This window comes from Amblyomma maculatum, chromosome 4 (genome assembly GCF_055883805.1).
Source record: "Amblyomma maculatum isolate TAMU_Amacu chromosome 4, ASM5588380v1, whole genome shotgun sequence".
Lineage (NCBI taxonomy): Eukaryota > Metazoa > Arthropoda > Arachnida > Ixodida > Ixodidae > Amblyomma > Amblyomma maculatum.
Window position 1 is genome coordinate 10670370 of NC_139347.1, and position 21709 is coordinate 10692078.

General features: G+C 45.3%; 1 protein-coding gene across 1 annotated transcript in view; it reads left to right on the forward strand.

Moving 5' to 3' along the window:
- The window catches only part of LOC146190292 (dachshund homolog 1-like), a 45179-nt gene that overhangs the window by 6624 nt on the left and 16846 nt on the right, over nt 1–21709 (forward strand). The window contains exon 2 of the mRNA XM_084599783.1: nt 765–973. Within this exon, the coding sequence (XP_084455909.1) occupies nt 765–973 (209 nt within the window). The remainder of the gene's footprint in view (nt 1–764; nt 974–21709) is intronic.

Here is a 21709-nt window from a genome sequence, read left to right on the forward strand (position 1 = left end):
TAACAGACTCTTAGGACAGCTTAGGTTAAGACTTATCTGGTGTTACTCAATGTCACGGACTGCCCCTGGATTCATCTTTCTGTGAGATTGCGGCTTGCCTAAGCACGTCCTTCAAGATGAAAGATAAACAAAAAGCATTCGCCTAGAGCTTTGTCTATTCGCTTCACAGAAAGAAATAGGGGGTACAGAAGATACATAAGAGGTTGATGGAGAGAAACGCTGGCGCCAGAAAGAGAAGACGGGAATGGCCCACGCCTGGGCATTGCTGTCCCCACTTGGTGTTTGCGGTGATAATGTGTTGAAAAACCTCTTGTAGAGAGCCCAGGGACATCAAAGTACCTGCTTACCATAAACAAAATAAGAAAATTTACCAATGCCTCCGCGCATGCCGTTCTCCCTCCCTCCCTCCCCCTCCTTCCCTCCCTCACTCACTCACTCACTCACTAACTCACTCACTCACTCACTCACTCACTCACTCACTCACTCACTCACTCACTCACTCACTCACTCACTCACTCACTCACTCACTCACTCACTCACTCACTCACTCACTCACTCACTCACTCACTCACTCATTTAGTCGAGCTTCTAGTTTACATTCAAAAGATTGATCCTTTCTTCGCTTTTTCTTACTCCTTCCCTCTTGATCAGAGTCTATGGCTTCATGAATCCCTCCTATCGAGTCCGTTTCAGTTCGTAATAGGAGTGCACAGGTGTATCCTTGAACTGTAGGGTGCGCCATCTTTCGATTGCTATTGATGCAGGCCTTCGAGCTCTTCCTGAAGCACCTTGTGGGAGGCCTGCACACCGTATACACCAAGCTCAAGCGTCTCGGCATCAGCCCCATCGTGTGCAACGTGGAGCAGGTGCGCATCCTGCGGGGGCTGGGAGCCATTCAGCCCGGCGTCAACCGCTGCAAGCTGCTCGCGTGCCGGGACTTCGACGCCCTCTACCGCGACTGCACCACGGCCAGGTGAGAGGAAGAAGCCGTCATTCAGTCAGAAGCGCTTTGCGCGCAGGCAGGAACTACACCATGTCCGCTTAGGTTTGCTCCGGCTGAATGTGGAGGTGTTCCTACATACATCCTCAGGAAGAATTAATTGATGTACCAGCCCAAACACACTGCAGTCGCACGTGTTTTCGGACACGTAGTATGCTGGATCGGGCGTTTCGACGGATATCATTTTCAACGCTGGTAAATTGGCTACGGCAGTCGAAGTGAATGCTAGGAAGAAAAACAAAATTCTTATGGCTGCGCAAACTTGCTGCATTGGATTTAGTTGAAGAAACCCGCTGTCGAAACTGACGTAGAGCGAACTTTTGCAAACAATAAATGTTTTTACTAGTAATGAACTGCCACCGTACAAAGAACTTCTGTAACTGGTATACTTTGTGCGTAGATTTACTCTTTTCCTTTTTCTTTTCGAAGACTAGGACAAGGGTGCTTCTTCCAGAGTAAGGAACAAAACGTCACTGCCTCTCCAGTAATTGGGAGTGAAATAAAACGGAAGGGGTCATTGCCGGTGTAGCACACAGTGCAGCGCCACTCAGTTTCTCTCGCTGCGTTTCTTCGAGAGCGTAGGAGACGAAGAAGACGATTATTAGCTGACCGGCTGTCTGAGACCGGTCTCTAATTTTCGGCGTTTGTTTTCGAAGTTTTAGAGTATTCAGTATTTTTGTGGTTTGTGTCCTCGACGTGCGACGATCTGGGTGTCCCTGGCCACCGTTGGAAGCACGTCAAGCGACCTCCTGGGCACTTGACACCAACCGCATTCCATTCTGCACTGATGGCAACAGAGCCATCGGCTAGTCAAGCTGCCCCTGTAGTGGCGGCAACTGATCAGGGCCTTACGAACAAGAGACCACGCGAAGAACAAGCCGGCGATACGCCTTTGGGTGACAAGGGAGAGGACATGGACCAGGCATCCTTCACGGTTGTGTCCTACAAGAAAAAGAGAGCTGCTGGTGCTCCGGTTGGCTTCAGGCCCCCCGTGGTAGGAGGCAATCCATGGAAAGCCAACCCTAACATCGTGGCTTCGGCAGTTGTAGCGTCGACTCAAGAAACAGTTCTCAGCCATCGTCTTAACGAAAACGGGAGCTTAATGGTTACAGTATCGACATTGCCTGCTGCCAACCGTTCGCTGACAATAACTAAGCTGGCTGGAGTGGCTGTTGAGGCCCAGGTACCGTACTCTTACACAGCCAGCTACGGCAAAATTCAAGACTTACCTGTAGTCTACTCAAATGAATATATGCAGGAGTATCTACGTGACCAAGGCGTTCCTTTAGCAAAAAGGCTAACAACTTACATTCCTGAGGACGATCGCAAGTTCAAAGAGGTACTTTGTCGCTCTGTTATTTTAGAATTCTCTAAAGATGCACCACTACCTAAAAGAGTCACGCTTGGGTTCTGTAGTTACCCTGTAACTGAGTACGTCAGAGGAGCAACACAATGCTACAAATGCCAGAGGCATGACCACATATCGAGACATTTTACCGGCCCCGTGCGATGCAAAGTGTGTGCTGGCCCCCATTCGCACAAAGGGTACACCTCTAGAGCGGAACTCAAATGCGCAAACTGCGATGACACACACCCTGCTTTATATGGAGGGTGTCTTAAAAAGAAAGCTGCTAAACTTGCACGCACAGTGGAGCAAGCACAAGGGAAACCGCCCAAGTGACCACCTATCCCCGGCGTGGTTTTTACGAATACAATAGATCTCTCACAAAATCAGCCACCACAACGTGAAAAAACATCTGCTGACACATACGCGGCTGCAGCCAAAAATAAGCGTGGGAAGTCCATTGACTGTTCTATTCCATCAAAGCAGCAGCGACACTCCGCACAAGACACGACAAACAACTTCTCTAGCTCTCAGCCTAAGGCAATGCATCGTAACAAGGAGATCAGCGAAATGCAGCAAAGCGCAAGTACCGAACAAGAATGCACATGCCTACGGATTCCGATGTTGTTTGCCGCCATTAAGGCTCTTGTCCGCGCTAACCCTTCGTCACGAGGACTCCGAGAAGTAGAAGCTGTCCTTGTAATGGAACTGTTGTTGTCGGTCTCTTACGCTCCGCAGGGACTTGATATCACACATCTGTAATCATGGCTTCGACAGGTAGAGCTTCACCCCAGTTGACCTTTCACAACATCTTTCGCACATGCACCATTTTCCAGTGAAACGCTTGTGGTTTACGCTCGAAACTCTGATTTTCAGCAGCTTGTTCGAACGTACCACTTCCCTTTCATAGTCATCTCGTAATCGCGCGTTGAGGAAACTTTCAGACTGAACGGATACTATTTTCGTCATTCGCAACGACCAGATTACGTCTGCAGATTGCTGATAGGCTTTCACAATGATATCCCGGCCTCCTTAGTTGAAGTTCTACCTCGCAATGACAACGAATATGTGTGCGCCGTAACAGTAATTGGGAGACAAGAGTACACTCTTACTGGAGTATACCTTGTGATTGTGAACAAGGAAGCCGTAGCGTTCCCGAGACGTCTTTCGTTTTTTGACCTTGGTCAGTGACCATTGAATTTCAACCATGATTCCTGACCAGACGGTATGCCGTCAAACCATCGACTACATGAAGTATACCTTGAACCAGGCAGGCCATTCAATGCTTCGAGGCTTAAAACTTGATAATAAGGAAGCCCACACCACATATTATTTGCGGAGACTTCAGTGCTCACAATAAAATTTGTGGAAGCTCGCACTCATGTGCCCGAGGTGCAAGCTTGCAGAACTTCTCTTAAAACATCCAATTGAACCGCTAAATGACGGCAGCATAACCTATCTCTGAGGCCTGACGACTGCCAGCAGCATTGATGTGACCTTTGTGAGAAGCTCAGCTGCCCACAACTTTGGCTGCTGCACCGATCTGGAAACACGTGGAAGTTACCATTACCCAGTACTCATATCAGATGTCCTTGCGTAGAGGGCTCCAAAGAATTTTCTTATAAAATCTACAGACTGAGATGCATACGAGGATGCTGCAAGCAGAAGAACTACTGCCGCAACCCGCAGTGATTAATATCGACAATGGTTTATTGCCTGAGATAAAGCACACGAATCACAGCTAAAAGCGATAGCTTGCCTTCAAATTATGAGACATTTCAAAGGCCGTGCGCTATTCCCAGGCGAGCTGAAAGGAAGGCTTTCCGCACAAAAAACCTTGAAAGACTTGGTGTTTGCCGACGGGAACAACGTCACATTCGACGCTACCTGGATAAGCTTAGTCGGCAGAGATGGTGTGAATTTTGTTCTACGCTGGATGTGCGCCAACCAGTAGCGAAACTTAGGCGGATAGTTTACGGTATACGCAGGCCCCTCCAGCAGCTTCACCCTTTCACAGCACAATATCTGTATGAACGAAAATCCATTAATGAAGTCTCAGAAGAATACTGCAAACTACTGTCAGCGGGGTCAGGGCCTTCCGCACACTCCACAGATAGTTTGTCAGGCATCCCCCAGACGGCAGTGCCAGCGATGAACTTACCTTTCACAATTGAAGAGCTATCCATAAGTATCGCGGAATTAAACAGACGGACGCCTCTGGGTCATGATAAAGTGACCTATGACGCAATCGGAAAACTACCTCACAATTCCCGTCTTCGATTCCTGGAATATTATAAATCTTCCTGGATGTCTAGTGAGGACCCCACGGGATGGAAGTTGGCGACAATTGTGCCCGTTTTGAGCCTTCTAAACAGCCCACAAGTTACACATTCTTCCGACTCATCGCCCTACTGAGCTGCGTAGGTAAGCTTATGGAGAACGCGTCACCTGGTTCCTAGAGAGCTGAAATGAGTATCCTCAAGAAATAATGGATTTCGCCAAAATAGGTACGCGACTGATAATGTCATCGCCCTTGTCTCGGCACTTGAGTACTTTCACGCCGAGTACATCCCTACAGCCGTTTTCCTTGACATCAAGGCCGCTTCTTACTCTCGAAGCCTTGGCCAGCCTTGGCCTCGGAGGAAAGCTTTACAACTGGATTGGACATTATTTACAAGAGCGGCAAATTTTTATGAGCACTCCAAATAGTCCGACTCTCTTTCACGCAGTGAAGAGGGCATACCTTAGGGAACTGTAGTCAGCCCTCTCTTGTTCAGTATTGGCCTTATACATATAACAAGAAACCTTCCGCGGGGAGTACGCACAACAATTTTCGCAGATATCCGCATCTGGAGTGCATCACGTTCGCGTTACATTACGCAGCAGCGTATTCAGAGAGCGTTACTGCACGTCTCAATGTACCTGGCGCCCCAGGGTCTTCGCCTCTCATCAGAAAAGTGTGTTGCTATGGCTTTCACAAGAAAACGACTGACTCGATACCTGCTCCTTCCAGTAATTCCTAGGTGTTATGATTGACAGAAAACTCCCTTCAGCACCTCAGATTAAAAAACTCCGCGAGAGGATTACTGCAGCATCGCAGGTTTTCAGATTCTTAGCGGGAACACGATGGGGCAGCAACTGCCAGTCGATGGTTCTGCTTGAAAAAGCTTACGTTGAAGGAGCGTTTACGTACGTCATTTTTAATTCAATCTATACTTACACGATATCAAAAACGTGTGCTGGGAAGTCAGACATACTGGTATATGGCTCAATGTCCGTTAGACGTTTCTCCGAATTGTCAAGTAGTGTAACAGGCTGCTGCATGCGTTGGTCTGTTTACCAAAATTGTTGTTTAAAATATATGGCCTATATTTCTGAAAAGCCATAGCAATAAAATGCAAGCACTCTCGAATCAAGTGCTGACTCTACGAGCGCAGCCTGTGTATGTAAACAGCGTGAAGGTTGTCTGATTTAACGTGTTGTGTGCTTACTGTTTTTAGTTTAAACATTTGTGTCATTTGATTGCCAGTATTTGGGAGCGAATGTGGCAGCACATCTGACCGCATTAGAAACTTGCGCGATACGGAGACGCAACCAGCGAGCCTCTTGGCCAGCTTCACAGCTCGCATTTATCGAGGCATTTGAAGTCTAGATTGCTTCGAAATGACTCTGCTGCACTCTTAATCAAAGCACCGTCAGACCCATTGGCGTTTGGAGGAAAGAAAAACATATTTCGATATATTGTGCATACATGTAATTTTTGTGGTCGCACTCCCTACTCATACCCCAATGCGGTTCGTAGCATCTTAAAAATACTCTGCCTTCGATATGACGGTTCATACTTTCACAATCTGTCCTGGGATGCTTACGCTTGCTCTGAACTAAAGGATAGCTTCACAGGTGCAATGCGAAATTTAAAAAAGTGACTTCAAACTTTCACTTTCAAGTATTCCTATAGGCTCTAAGCCTATTTTTCAACTCCAGTCGGCCAAGCTGGGTGACAACAGCGTCACCGCATCTTGCTTACGCCACAAATCTGTGATGGGCTATAGAACAGCTAATCACAGGAACTGACTATTGACCTCATCGTCGAGAGTAGATGCAAGCATGAGAGGCTTGAATCTATACTTCATCTCACAAGATACCTGCAGCACTGCTAAAGGCAGAGGGGCCCTTGCAATTGTGCTTTTAGGTGCATCTCGCCCCTGCGCACTATAATAGAGAGTTGTGCTCCTACTGTCATTCCACCAATTTGGGGGCCGAGAGCCGTGAGGAGCACAATCGCCTATTGTAGTGCGCGTGATCCTGATTGGACTGGGGTGCCTCTGCCTTTAGCAGTGCTGCAAACATCTTGTGAGACGAAGTATAGGGAAGGAACAGATGGTTCAAGGCGACCGGAGTTCAAAGCTTGTTGGGAGCACGTAGGCACTCCAAAGGCGTGCCTGGTTACACTCCTCACCACGGGACGAGGGAGGGTGGTGGCGTAAAGAGACAAGCGCATGGGCCTATGTTTGTTTCTGCAAGGGTCTATAACGTGACATTTCTAGCGCAATGTGTGGAGTCCGAGTCTTGGGACTACGGAAGCAATAAATAATTTAGCTTCTTCGAGGCCTTCAAACGACGGGGGCCAGCAAGACTTTGGGTTCGCCGCTCATTTCACGACTGTTCGACTATGCTTCTGTTTTCGTTGTTTTGTCTTATTTATGCAATGACACATGATTTAGGAATCAGGGAGGGAATAGTTGTCTGGGACGAAATTTGGGGGAAAGACGATAGAACGTGTGCGTCGCGTCAGGCGAGAACTTGCTGTTTCTCTTTACTAGCTTTCTTTAGTTTTTGCATGGATGAAAACTAGAAAGTAATTTCAAAGTAATCGAATTACTCAGGGGAAGTAATTGTAATGTAGTTTTTTACTTTTCGGGCACAGTAATTAGTAGTTAATTTAATTACATTTCTGCGATCTTCAGCAAAGTAATTAGTAATGTAATTTATTAATCTTCAAAAGTAATTTTGCCATATATGATGCGTCTACAGAGAAGCGAAAGTTATTTGCAGCGTGTTTTTTTTTTCTCGACACTAATTTCTTTTGGCACATAATGATATAGAAGCGCTGCAGACGATGATATCCAATGCCAGACATGAGAGGATGCCGGTTAATCACACAACATGCGAATGTGCAACTCAGTCGGTGGCGGAGGTTCGAATCCTGATTGTGGCTGAAAATTTGTCACTGCTGAATTCCACTCGGACAGAAATGCTCGTAGGGTTTCGTGTGAGCTCGGCCTCCGGTTCGGCTTAATCTTCGACCAAGTTTTCGGCCCCAGGTTCTTTCTCATGTGCGGCTTCAGGTTCGGACTACGTTCGCCTTCGAAAATTGAACCTCAAAGTGTTTCTTGCTTAAAACGTAGCCAAAGTGCCTGAAAATTGTTTATGACATGCCATGGTGTAACCCAACGTTGCAAACACTACTTACGACGTGTTCGTATGCTCCGCAAAGAAGCGGAAAGAAGATGGCATTGCGCAGCAGCTTAGCGAAAACATACGGGAAAATGCGATCTTAGTAACAGCAACGAAACATTCCAATGTGATCTAAGCTACGGCACCTGCAAGCGGTCACATAAAGAAGGAGCCATCGCCAAGATAGGCTTATGGACAGGTTCACTGTGCATTCTCTGAAGTGCGCGCGGTAGGCTTTCCGTATATGGAAGTCATGCTCACCTCACCTTTGGTCCCATTTGCAAAGCCGGTGTCAGAAAAACGCCGATCACTGCGCGAGCAGCGGAGAGGGCCCCCGTATTATGCATTGGACTGCCGCGCCACTTCCGGTGCTCCTTTGTAGAGAGAGGTTCAAGGACAGCCTTGCTGTCGCAGCCCAGAGCGGCAGAACACAGCGAATGCCTCAGCTAACGCCATGCACATTGGCGGAAGTAGCCTGCATTTTCTTTTTTGCCAGATACTGCAAGCGCGCTGAGGGCCCGATAGAATGCTAAAATTGAGACGCATTTCTTGAGGCATTTTAATTTTGCTTAATCAGAGCCTCTCTCCCCCTTTTATTATTGCTTAAATTGCACCAGCAGCTGACGATACGCTCCATGCATCGTACACGTCAAAATGAAGAACTTTTTTCGCTTACCTCTGCCTCCATTAAAACTAACAATGCGCAACATACACGCTTCAAAGAATGTTGAGAATAAGACTCACATCTGTCTAAAATAACAGTTGAGTTACAAGGGCCCCGCCGCCGTGGCTCAGTGGTTAGAACTCTCGGCTGCTGAACCCAAATACACGTGGTCAAATCCTGGCCCCGGTACCCTATATTTCTATTAAAGCGAAAAGCGAGGAGTCCGTGCCGTAAACCCAACCAGTCCAATTACAAGAAGCTTTAAAGTATCAGCGAGACAGTTAGTATAATAAAAGTTTCACTTTAGGTACATTGTTTATTCTGTTTAGTTAATTATTTCGTGTCTTACAGCCAGTACGCGTGCCAGCAAATAAATAAAAATATCACATCACGTACGCTATTGAAACAGGCGTATTCGTTACTATTGGACAAGCGCGACGAAAGGTAAAATTCGGGAGTAACGGCCTTTTTTTTAGATAAACTGAGCCTATATAATTTTCTACGATCTTCAGACGGTTTCCTTAGCAGATGTAACTCTACTTGATGGACATGGTGTAGCGTTTCTAGCTGTTCTGAACTAGTTCAAGAGAATGTATAGGAGCAAAAAGTTTGAGGTAGACGAGGCATATTCTAATTAATTTATATACTATCGGGGAACGAAGTTTCCACGGCACACAAGCAGCAAGCTAGATACAACGCCTCTCAAAGATAAGTTCTCTTTATTATAGTGCATGACCCCGGCTTTCCCCTCCTCAAGTGTATTTCTGAACCATTGGCTAATAACAGAAATGTAAGTCTCATTTGCCACTCGGGCATCGTGGACGGTTTGTCTCATGTACGTCATCGTCATTTTAAACCATTAAATCGTTTAACTGTTCTTGAGAGCGCTGCGCTGATTATATTGCTACCAAGCATCCCCACTCCGCGGTGTCTGTATGAGACACCGGCAGCGCTCTCAAGAACAGTTAAACAATTTGTGCTCGTTTAGAGGCCGTAGTAGATTGCCAATTACTACAAGCGATAACGTATTCAGGCGGGCGGAGGGTGTAACTATCGACACGCAGCATATGGATAATACTGTAATGTAAACGCATTCTACGAAATAATTTAAAATGTACTAAATGCCCGCAAATTTTGGTGACTCCAAATTGTAATGAACGCAATACTTCGAGAAAAATGGGTGTGCACACCAACGGCGTCTCGAAGCTTGGTATTACGTTCGGTGTCACATCACCGCTGACGTAAGGTATTCGTCTATAGACGCTGCTAGAAAAGGGGAACCAAGGTGGGGCCTAACTGCTCAGGAGAGCCTTTCGTGTCTGCGCGCTTTGCTGACAGACTGAGGAGGTCATTAGGCCTCATAATGCACAGAGAGGAGAAAAACTGGGGGGGGGGGGGGGGGGGGGGGATTATTGTTGAGATTGAGCGCATGGTGAACACGCTTATTTTTTTTTTAACGTTTACAGATTACTATTCTAAATACTCCTAGATAATATAGGTTGGTGTATTTTGTAAAGGTGAGGTGTACAGCAAGTCGGAATTAGGAGAGCTATAGAACTTACTAGACAAGTAAATAACTCGAATTAGCTAACCACCGCCGCGGTGGCGCCGTGGTTAGGCCGCTCGACTACTGTACCCAAGGATGCGGAACCGAGTCTCGGCCGCGGCGACCGCTTTTCGGTGGAGGCGAAAAGCAATACGCTGGTGTACTGTGCGATGTCAGTGCACGTTAAAGGACTTCAGGTGGTCGAAATTTCTGGAGCCCTCCGCTGAGGCGTCACTTATAGCTTGAGTCGGTTTAGGACGTTAAATCATATAAACCAAACTAATGTGATGTTTTATTTTGACGCGAAATATTTTATCGCAGAAATAAAGACCTTCAACATCGAACGTGGGCCAAGTTTCTAAATTTTCTTAATCATCAATTCAGTTGAGAATACCTAAGGTAAAAAATTCTGTATTTTAAACATCGTTCAGTTGGCTTTACCGCATTTTGAATTTAAAATATGACGCGGCTCGATTTCCTTACGAATCAAATACAGACGCCATTTGTGCATTTGGTGATGTAGTAGAAGTTCGCGTGATTCTGGCGACAGTAGTTATAAATCCTTAAAAACCTCTCTGTACCCCAATTTTCGGCCGATCCCTCTATGTGAGTATGTGCCATCATTTCAGAGGATACCAACAACTACCGTGCGCAGTCACTCCACTGTATACCGAGTCACCCAGATAAATGTAAGCCAAGTTTTTAAAAAATACGGGGAGCACGAGCCGAGTAAACCCAATTCAGAGCTGTTCAGAGTCGCCTATGCTAATCTGCAGTATTTTTTTTTGTTCGCAGCGGTTACTTAATTAGTAAGGACTAATTAGCAATTTTTCATTATTACCTAGACAGAAAAAAAGTCAATGCAAAAGTTGTAGATTTCTTCGAAAAACGGCTATCTACGATGTTTCTAGTACGATATGACTTACGCTGTCCTATCTATAGGCCTTCAAAAAATGCTGTCAAGTGACCAACCATTATTTTAAATCATTCGCGACGTGCGTACAACCCTTTTATCGTAGAGAGGATGGCACGCAAAAGCGGATTTCGTTATCTGGGAAGCGTCTTGGGGGTTTAAAGCGGCGCCACAGTCCCGAGAAAGTCTTTTTTTTTTTACTGCGCCAGGCGTCGTTTTCAGCTGGCAAAGTATATATATATATATATATATATATATATATATATATATATATATATATATATATATATATATATATATATATATATATATATATATATATATATATATCTTTACGTAAATAATAGTTCGATGGAAGCAGCATAGCTAGCTGTTTTTCAAGAAGAGATACAACTTTTGCATTGACACTTTTTCTCTCAAGCCAATAAAAAAATTCACTTCACTAATTAATTATTATTTGTGAACAAAAAATACTGCAGATTAGCATAGGCTACTCTGAACAGTTCTGAATTGGCTTGACTGGGCTTAGTGTTTTTTCAAAACGTTGGTTACATTTAGCTGCGATACCAGGTATATACCCGGGTGTCCAAGCTAATTTTAGCCAAGGTAGGCTAGAGAAACCACTTGTACACAATGGCAGCCATCGGGCACACTAGAGGATTTTTTTTTTTATAATTTTGCATTTTACTAATTAGTAAACAAGATATTTTTAGTTTACTAATTATTCCCTTTAGACAATAAATGAACAGCAAAGTTGGAGCGCATCTTCTGAAACCCCGATTCTATTTATTTCCGATAAAGAAAGCCTCGCGTGTACAGTTTTTCAAAGATCTAAAGAAAGCCCGCGAAATACAAAAATAATCACGTGACTAGCGCATGCGCCACGTTTCTGGTGCTCTCAATCGTAGTCTGAGTGAGCGAAATTGGCTGTGGTCGTGACTCGATAGCCCAGTCCCAACGATAGGCTGATATGTGGGCGATGATTGCAACCAGCGATATGAGCTCGCTGCGACTGGCACCGTCACGTGCACTGGCTGCTTGAAGAGGACGAAGAAACCATCGCAGACATATCGGCCTGTCGCTGCAACGGGGTCGTAGAGCCAAGGCCGCAGCTGATTTAGTTCACTGAAACCCAGGTTGACAGCATCACAATCATGGCGCACGAATGGTTTAGTCAAGTGACTTCTTTTTTTTTAAGAAGGGGGGGAGGGGCGGGGGGTGGGGGGCGCTACCATTTACTAACGGCCCCTTAGTGCGCGTTAGAGCTTTGTTTTCACGTGTTACGCTTTCGATATTTTCTTCTATGTGAGGTGGCCTGCCAGATAGATCGCCAAGCGAACACCTCAAATGGCGAATAAAGAGCATCTCCTAAGCCTCTGAAATAGATATTTGCAGGTATGCATAAGTTTTTTATCCGTAGTTTCTTAGGCTTCTGTAAGCAAATGAGTCTGTTGCTAAGAAGTAATGATTTAAGCACGCCATTTATGAAGACAATAGAGCCAGTAACAAATAAACCACGCTTGCGCGAGTTGGATGGTGGTGATGGAAATAAATGATCCTTAATCGCTCCCATTGACAACTCGGCGTATAGGTATGCAGTATCCCATAGCCTTCGGTTCCGTCTGTGACAGTCATTCTGCCGAGAGCGAGCGAGCGAGCGAGTGAGTGAGTGAGTGAGTGAGTGAGTGAGTGAGTGAGTGAGTGAGTGAGTGAGTGAGTGAGTGAGTGAGTGAGTGAGTGAGTGAGTGAGTGAGTGAGTGAGTGAGTGAGTGAGTGAGTGAGTGAGTGAGTGAGTGAGTGAGTGAGTGAGTGAGTGAGTGAGTGAGTGAGTGAGTGAGTGAGTGAGTGAGTGAGTGAGTGAGTGAGTGAGTGAGTGAGTGCATTGACCTGTCGAATTCTTGTCAGTACATAACACATCCAGCTGTTAAAAACTATGGAGTTAATGAAAAATAGACAGCTAATTATTTTTGGCGGCGTGTTTTCTTCCTTGCAGCGATGCGTAAGGCATTGCCCTACGTGGATGACCACTAGTATTAGCTTATTCCGAAGTTTACGGAGATCTTCTAAAGTGGAGCATATTTGTAATAAGGGTAGGACTACTTAATTGCAGCCTACGTGAACTAAATCATTTGTAATCAAATTTCTTCTCTTGGTTTCAGTTTCTACACCTCATCGATGACGTCAAAAGGCACATAAGTGAAGTGAATCATGAAACAGTGCGATACAGTCGCTGCTATGTTGCTTTAATTCAATGCGATGCTGAAGTCAGCCAGCTTCAAGAGCCGCAATCACAATATTCATGTCACACATGCCCAATATTGACTTTTGATGTCATAGCCGTCGCTCAGCGGCTGAAGCCGAAACCCTGAACAGATGGAAAAAGAAATCTGATAATATATTATTTCGTTTTTGTAGGTGAATTTCACTGTTGTGATATGCATTATTACAAAAGAAGAAAACAAGCAGCAGAAATTGGGTGTCTGTACTCATTTAAATGGGGGTGTAACGGCGGCAGTCATATTCGAATACACGTTTTTGTGTATTCTCCAGAAAAGGCTGGAACCCACAATAAATAGAACAAAAGGATTGAGCGGCACCAGCTTTACAATTACGGTGAATAATCCACGTCAGATTAATGACAATTTTAGGGGCTACGCAGCGGTGCTTTATGCCCATATTAATTTCAGCTTGTTATTGACTCCGAAAACTTCATCCCTTTCGATGTCATTCGGTGGCGAGGGTTCGCAGCCACGGAACGTGCCCCTGTGACAAAACAGTTCGTGCAAGCCGCAGCCGCATCAGACGAGCTCTCTTTACAGATTGACTAATGGGAAACGAAGACAGGCGCAATTTAAGCAGCCCACAATTTATAACTCTGGCTCCTCCAAGGGTTCTTCAGCGCAGGCAGCCCCGCTCATCCTTTATTATTATCTTTCTCTTCTCCCGTCCCGGCTGTCTTTTCAAGTCGGGCTCTGAGCCAGGGCGGTACCGCAAAAGTGCAGGCATCCACGGCAGCGGCACATGTCTTCACCGCTAAACAACTCGACGCAGCGCAGGATCCACGCTTACTTTAATCGAGACTGAACTAAGGCGAAAGGATAAAAGTTAAGTGGTGGACTCCTCCGCGCGCAGACAAGTGAAATACTCGAGACTAGCAAGAAGACCAATTCCACGAGTGAAGAAGGAACCTTCAGTGACTCGGTGGGGACAATTATGAAAAGAGAGAGCGACAATTTTTCGCCGGCACTTGCGTTCTACTCCCGTTCGAGAGCACAGAAATAAAGAATTCTCCCCCCCCCCCTCTCTCCTTGCTACTAATAAATGCCTACCCCGGCTTTTTAACTCGACTACTTGAGGACGCCAACTGCGGCGGCTGCCGCCGAGGCAAGCTTGCGATACAAAGGCGTAAAAAGACCGCGCAGCGCTTGAGCGGGAACCACTTTCTCTCCTTGACGGCTGGCTCCTCTGTGTGCATGAATGAAACCATCCGATCATTAGAGGAAGGGCTCTGCTCTCTAATGAGATGGCGGCGGAGAGTAGGGCAGATCAAACAGCCGAACCCGTGGTGCGACTCTGGCGATAATACGGAAAAAAAAAAAGTAGAAAGGAATGAAAGGCACTGATGCGATGTCCGAGACAACGTGGGAGGAGGAGGGGCGTACCGCACCTTCTTAGAAATGGTAGCTGAATTAAACTAAGTTAAATTGCGTGCCGCTGGTACAGTAGCATGGAGGCCTGCGGCAGTGGCATAGACAAAAAAGAAGGAAAATATTCCTCTCTCCTAATGCTTGATCACACATAGGTTGTCTGCGGCTACAGCGGGAAATAAGTGAGAAGACAATGCAGATATTCTAGCCGGAAATCATGGGTGTGGTCACTGTTAGTTTAAATATGCCATTAAATCTATAATTGCTGCGTATCCTGGCTGAAAGGTATAGGTTACATATAGAAGCCGATATCTGCTCACAAAGACGCATACAACGAACAAATAGGAAAATATTTGATCAGCGAATATCATTCGGAAGACATATATAAATATACCCCAAGATGCGATTCTTACAGGCGCATAAATACTACCACTTATATATTGTATTAAATATACAGTAGAAAATATTGCTTGGACATGCTGACAGCAGCTGATTATGATGTTACGTTGTTTAAGTGGGAACAATGATGTGAGGAGTAATTCTGCAATCGTGTTGGAATATAACGCCTAACAAGTGGCCCGCTTAGGTAAATGCAAGGATATTTCGACTGCGGTGCGTCTTCAACAACGACGTAGTTATCCGCTTCGCGAGACGCGTGGGCAATTATCAGTGCGCGCATGTTGCAGAAATGCAGACATTGCGTGCATGGTCGCAGGGCTTCCGAAGGCTCTCGTTTGATACGCATCCAGGCAGCGCACCCAGAGCCGGCTTCTTGGCTCATTAACCACGAAGCTGAGTCGGCACGGTATTGTTGGTTCGCTTCCAAGGCCATACGGCGCCTTTAGTAGCCGGTGAGTAATAGCTGGCCTTAGCAACATTCCGTACATTCCGCGGACATGTGGAATAATGGCGCTTGGTATATATTTCTTTTTATGTGCTCCCCTTTTCGAAATTTCCAACGAATGTCAACGAAGTTCCCCTTGGTGAATACTTTCTTTTTGAAAAAATATGAGGGGTGAAGCCTGACTAAAAAAATTGCTTCATAGTCACAGGGCTATCCAAAACCGAAAATGTCAGCCTTTCTGCAGTGAAAAAGTACTTTGATGTAATTGACGGCGTTTTCGATATGAAAAATCACTGCTGAATGTCCTTTTTTAATGCACTTAAAATAAAAATGTCCTAGAAATTGCGTTCAAGCGAACAGTCCTATGGCGCAACATCATGTTTGAAGATTGAAATAATTTCTTTCGCGCTATTGCTCGAAAATGTGGTGGGAAAAGAACGCTTCAGCGCTGTTGCTTCCATATTGTTGCAGCTCTTTAATAGTCACTCTGTCTCCTACTCTACGCACTCTCCGCGACAAAACCAAGCATATGTGAAATGCACGTTAAAGGTCCCCAGGTGGTCGAAATTACTCCGTAGCCCTTCACTACGGCTCCTCTTTCTCGCTTTCCAATTTCAGTCGAACCTTCCCTCCTTTCCTTATGGCGCGGTTCAGGTGTTCACAGAAACAAGTGTGACATATACTGCGCATTTCCCTTCCTATGAACCAATTATTCTTTTTTTCAAGATAGCGCCCAGTACGACGCATGTGCGATGTGCTCTCGCCCGTTCTGTAGCAAGCAGCAGTTTTTACGCTGTGCCGGCTGTGAGAAACGTGAACACTCGAAGTGCGTCACTTGGGCGGACGATGAGCTGCAACTGTTGAAGTCCGGCTCATGGCCATTCGTGTGCAATTTATGTGCCTCGTTGTCTGAAGGTGCTAGGCTTAGAGACGGTGGTGCGCCGGTAGCTACGCTCCGTTCTCCCGTCACCCCGCTCCTGTCCAACCACCCGACTGGTTTTCCCCCTTCGAACATGGCGGTGTTTGGTTTGGTTTGGTTTGTGGGGTTTTAACGTCCCAAAGCAACTCAGGCTATGAGAGACGCTGTAGTGGAGGGCTCCGGAAATTTCGACCACCTGGGGTTCTTTAACGTGCACTGACATCGCACAGCACACGGGCGCCGTGCTTTCCGCCTCCATGGAAAAGCGGCCGCCGAGGCCGGGATTCGATCCCGCGTCCTTGGGAACAGTAGTGGAGCGCCGTAACCACTGCGCCACCCCGGCGGGGTGAACATGGCGGTGTGGTTGCCTCGTTACGGGCTCTCCTCCTCGAAGCGCTTGAGGGGATCTCTTTCCTGAGCGATGAGGTTGCCCAGCTGCGGGAAGAAAACGAGCGCCTTCGTGGGGAGAACTCGCGGGCCTTCGCACAACAAGCCGAGGTCATTGCCTCTGTACGTGCCAACGTTCGCGGCCTACGCCAGGAGCTTGTGCGGCGAACTGCTTCGCAGTGTGAGCATCCTCTCGTCGAGTCCGTTTTCGTGGGAAATCCTACCCGTGGTGAGCGGCCGTCTGGGCACTACTCTGCCGCTCTTCATCGAGGGATGACTCCCGCAGATGTTGCCTGTTCATCTTCTGCCCCTGCTCCTCCCCGTGAGGTTAACCCACCTAGTGTGATGAAGAAGCACCGAAGTCCAGCCATTACAGGTGCATCGAGCTCATCCGTCCTGAACGTTTTCAACCAAAAGAAGCGTTCGAAGACTATTTTCGTCTCTAAGCTCAGTCCCGAAACAATATCGGCTGATCTTACTAACCATCTGAAGTTAATGAATGTTACCCTCATTTCCTGCCGGCAGCCGAAAAGATGGTACCTCCTAATCGTCCTTCCATATTGAAATTGATGAAGAATCTTACAGTAAGCTTGTCGAGCCTTCGATTTGGCCGATAGACTGCATTTACAAGGACTTTCAAGGGAAGCTTCACGACGATATGCTGCATCCCTCTGAACTGACTTTAAATTGCAGTGGCCCCTAATGTAGACATCTGTTATCAAAACGCCCGAGGTCTTCAGACTAAGGATCTGAATTTTTTTCTAGCGTTTTCGCCTGTTGTTACAGCGCTGTTGTAGTTAGCAAACCCTGACTGTCAAGCGATATCCCTTCCAGTGATTTCTTCCCTAATAATTACTCTGTTTTTCGAAGCGACCGCCCTGAAACAGAACCCAAACAAAGAGGAGAGGGAGTGCTCATTGCTATTGACAGTTCTGTGCAGTGTGTTCGACGTTCCGATCTGGGAACTGTTGAAGAATGTGTGTGGCTTGAGCTCACTTCAAATCGACATGAAAAACTTTTACTTGCAGCTTTCTACATTCCTCCGAGCCTTCCTCCTCCAGCATAAGATGATGTTCTGCTCTCAATAGAACATGTTATAACCTCTCATAGCAAACACAAACTGCTCATTTTAGGCGATTTTATTCCCCAGGTATCAACTGGAACTCATTTACTTCTCACAGCAATCATTATATACTAACTAAGTGTAACGTGCTACTTGATTTTATAGCCTTTAACTTTTTGCAGCAACACAATTTCATTGAAAACTGCTGCTGTACTATTCTTGATATCTGTCTATCGAATTTTGAAAGTGTTCAAGTCTCGAATTCAGACATACCGCTGACTCGCTGTGACAAATTTCCCCCTCCACTTCTAGTTACTACTTCTGTCTCTGCCTCACCCTCTACTAAATCAGATCGGGCGAGGAATTCGCCCCGTTTCGCGTATGCACGTGGTGATTATGTCGGTCTTTTCAATTTCTTCTCTTCAGTCGACTGGTCCCTTTTAAATGACATTAATGATTCAGATGGACAAGTCAGTCGCTTTACAGAAATAGTTCTTGATGGTATGCGTCGGTACATGCATACTCCTGGGAAGTTACCTTTCTAGTTTTCAAAGGAACTCAGAACGACGTTAAAACTTACTGAACGGGCCCATCGTAAAGCTAAACGCCCTGGGTTTGGCAGCTGAGCAGATGAGTTTCGCCGCTTGCGTTCTCTTTGCAAACACTTACACAAGCAGGACCATGACTCTTGAGTCTTTAGAGAAGAGTGCCTCAAATCGTCCTAGTCAGTTCTGGCGATACGTTCGCAAGCTTTCCATTAAATCGTATTCGAGTATCAGTTTAGTTGACTCTCAGGGGTCGGAAATTCGGGATGTTGCCAACAGTTTTGCCCAACATTTTTCCTCCGTTTACAAACATCCACAATGTGATTCCGTTTGCCTCCCATCTGGTGCACTATCTAATTCCATTCTCTTTGACAAGGAGTTGATAACTGAGAGTCTTAAGCGTCTGAGACCATCTTTGTCTCCTGGACCTGATGGCATTCCAGCCGCCATAATAAAAGCCTTCAGTTATATCTTTGTACCAGTACTGACTGCCATATTTAATAACTGTTTAAAAAATGCTGCCTTTCCTCGCATGTGGAAAATGGCAGGCGTGTTTCCTGTCTTCAAGTCTGGAAACAAATCTGATGTTTCCAATTATCGTCCGATTTCTCTTCTATGTGCAACCTCTAAGCTTTTCGAATGAGCTTTGCACAACGTACTTTCCTTCCATCTCAAACATATCATAGTACCGCATCAACATGGCTTCATGTCGGGTCGCTCTACTTCTACCAACCTAGTCACGTTTATGACGTATGCCTCTGCAGCAGTCCTTCAGAAGGGTCAAGTTGACACTGTGTACTGTGACATGAGCAAAGCTTTCGACGTTGTTACTCACTCATTAATACTTGAAAAGCTTCTACTATCTGGTGTCGAAGCCTCAATCGTAGCCCTCCTACGCAACTATCTCCTTGATCGCTTCTGCTTTGTCAGTGTCAATGGACAGACTTCCTTCGTTTATCCTGCAACCAGCGGAGTTCCTCAAGGTTCTGTATTAGGCCCGCTTCTCTTCACCGTTTTTATTAATGGCGTTTCCTCCGTGATCCAGAACTCCTCGTTTCTTCTTTATGCTGATATAAAAATATTCAAGGTCATACATTCTTTTCAAGATTGCTTGTTGTTGCAATCGGACATATCAGCTTTCTCTGATTGGTGTGCGAAGAATGAACGTACACTCAATTCTTCCAAAACTAGGGTTGTCTCATTTACTCGCAAAACGCACAGCTTTCGCTACCATTATTCTGTGAATTCTGTGCTGTTGGACAGGGTTGATGAAATTAATGACCTTGGCGTACTTTTTTACCGCACCCTCCACCTTCTCCTCTCATACTAAACGCATTGCTCAGCGGGCTATGCGGACACTCGGATTCGTCTGCAGACTTTCGAGAGAGTTTCGTACTCCACTTCCATTTCTAAAGCTGTACATGTCCATATGCTTGCCGCTTTTAGAGTACGCGTCGGTTGTTTGGAGTGGCACTTGTAAATCGAACTGGAACAAGGTTGACGGAGTGCAGCAAAAAATTTTACGGATATTTCGATATCGCTTTCCTTGCTCAACTTCCTCCTCTCGCTCCACCAAGAGTACCCCGCTGAATCTTCCTTCTCTTAACTGCCTTCGTGTGAGAGTATAATTTTTCGATACAAGCTCCTTCATGGCCACATTAAGTGCCCTCAGCTATTAGAGTACATTCTTCTGCGCGTTCCGCGAAAAAGCATGAAGGAATTCAGACCGTTTCAAGTTTCTCCGCTTCTTCATTCCCATTCCCCTCTTGACAGAATGCAGACGTTGTTCAACTCTTTTTGTCTTCACCTTGACATCTTCAAAAACTCGCTCTCTTCATTAATATTGAACATTCGTAGCTTTGTACTCTAAACTGTATTTATCACATATAGCTTCCATTTTCTAGCCTAAGTATTGTATTTAATTTACTTCACGTTTTGCTTTTTATCCTATTCAGTGCTGTTTAAAGTATCTTGTACTGCTTTTTTATCAGTTTCTTTTTTTTTAGTTTCTTATTTATATTTTAACTTTAAACTTTATTTTCGAATCTTACTGTCCCGCGTTCAATTCTATTTCATTATTGTATTTCCCTGTATTTCTAGCCTGTGCTTAAGTACCACTCTCTTGTTGAGCCTGGAATCGTTGTTTATTTTTGTATATTTCTATATTACTATAATCAATGTCAGTATTTATTTTTTTCTGTATCTATCTTGTTTTTTCGTGATGTACTCTACAATTCTCACACCGTGTATACAATACATGCTGCTCACTGATTTCTTTCTCTCCGTGACTCTTTTCGTTTCAGTTGCATTACATGTGTTAGTTGTTTCTTCTTTTGTGCTCTATCTGTGTGCGTAAAACTTGTGTGCATGTATTTTTTTTTTATTTGTGCTGCAGCACGAAGACCATTTGGTTGTTCCTGCGCACATTAAATAAACGTTCATTATTATTATTATTATTATAATTATTATTATTATTATTATTATTATTATTATTATTATTATTATTATTATTATTATTATTATTATTATTATTATTATTATTATTATTATTATTATTATTATTATTATTATTATTATTATTATTATCTGGCGATTCCTTTTCTATAAACTTCCACGTGGGTAGGTTGCTCGCTATGGTTGTTAGGCATACTGTTGCTGATGCCACTGCGGCACCAAATATTTAACACTCTAAAGCCTGCACGCCATATTTTAGCAACAACGATTTTGTGTCCGCACCCCTGTACCAAGCGCTGTCGCCAGGAGTTCATTTCTGTACCAGTTGCACTCAGTATATCACGGACGTACGTGTACTTCTTTGTATTTAAGGCTGTTATTTCATGCACTGCAACGGCCCCGCGGTGGTGGCCCAATGGTTAGGGCGCTCGACCCGTGTACGCGGAGTCCCCCTTGCAGCTGCGTTTCGATGGAGGTGAAATGCAAAGCGTCCGTGTACTGCGCGATGTCAGTGCGCCTTGAAGAACTTCGGGTGGCGGAAATTATCTGCATGCCTTCTCTCCGGCATCTATCATAGCCTGAGTCGTTTCAGGACACATATAAATAATACCATAAGCGCTGCAACGTCATGTATTCAAGACTTAACAGAGTTCAGATCCCCTAACCGAGGTCTGCAGAGTATGAAGCTGAAATGAAGACGTAGTGCATGTGTAACGTCGTGACAAAGAAAAGATAGAAGTGGATTATGAAGACGGCGCGAAAGGGACGAGGACAAGGAAGGAACACCAAAATAACAGGACAGGCGCCAACTTTCAACTGATGTTTATTCGCGCAAACCCTTTCAATTTTATGAAGCACCAAAACCGTATCACAAAGGCCTATCACATAGTCATCCACGTGGAGCACTCAGATCACCGGCGGTATT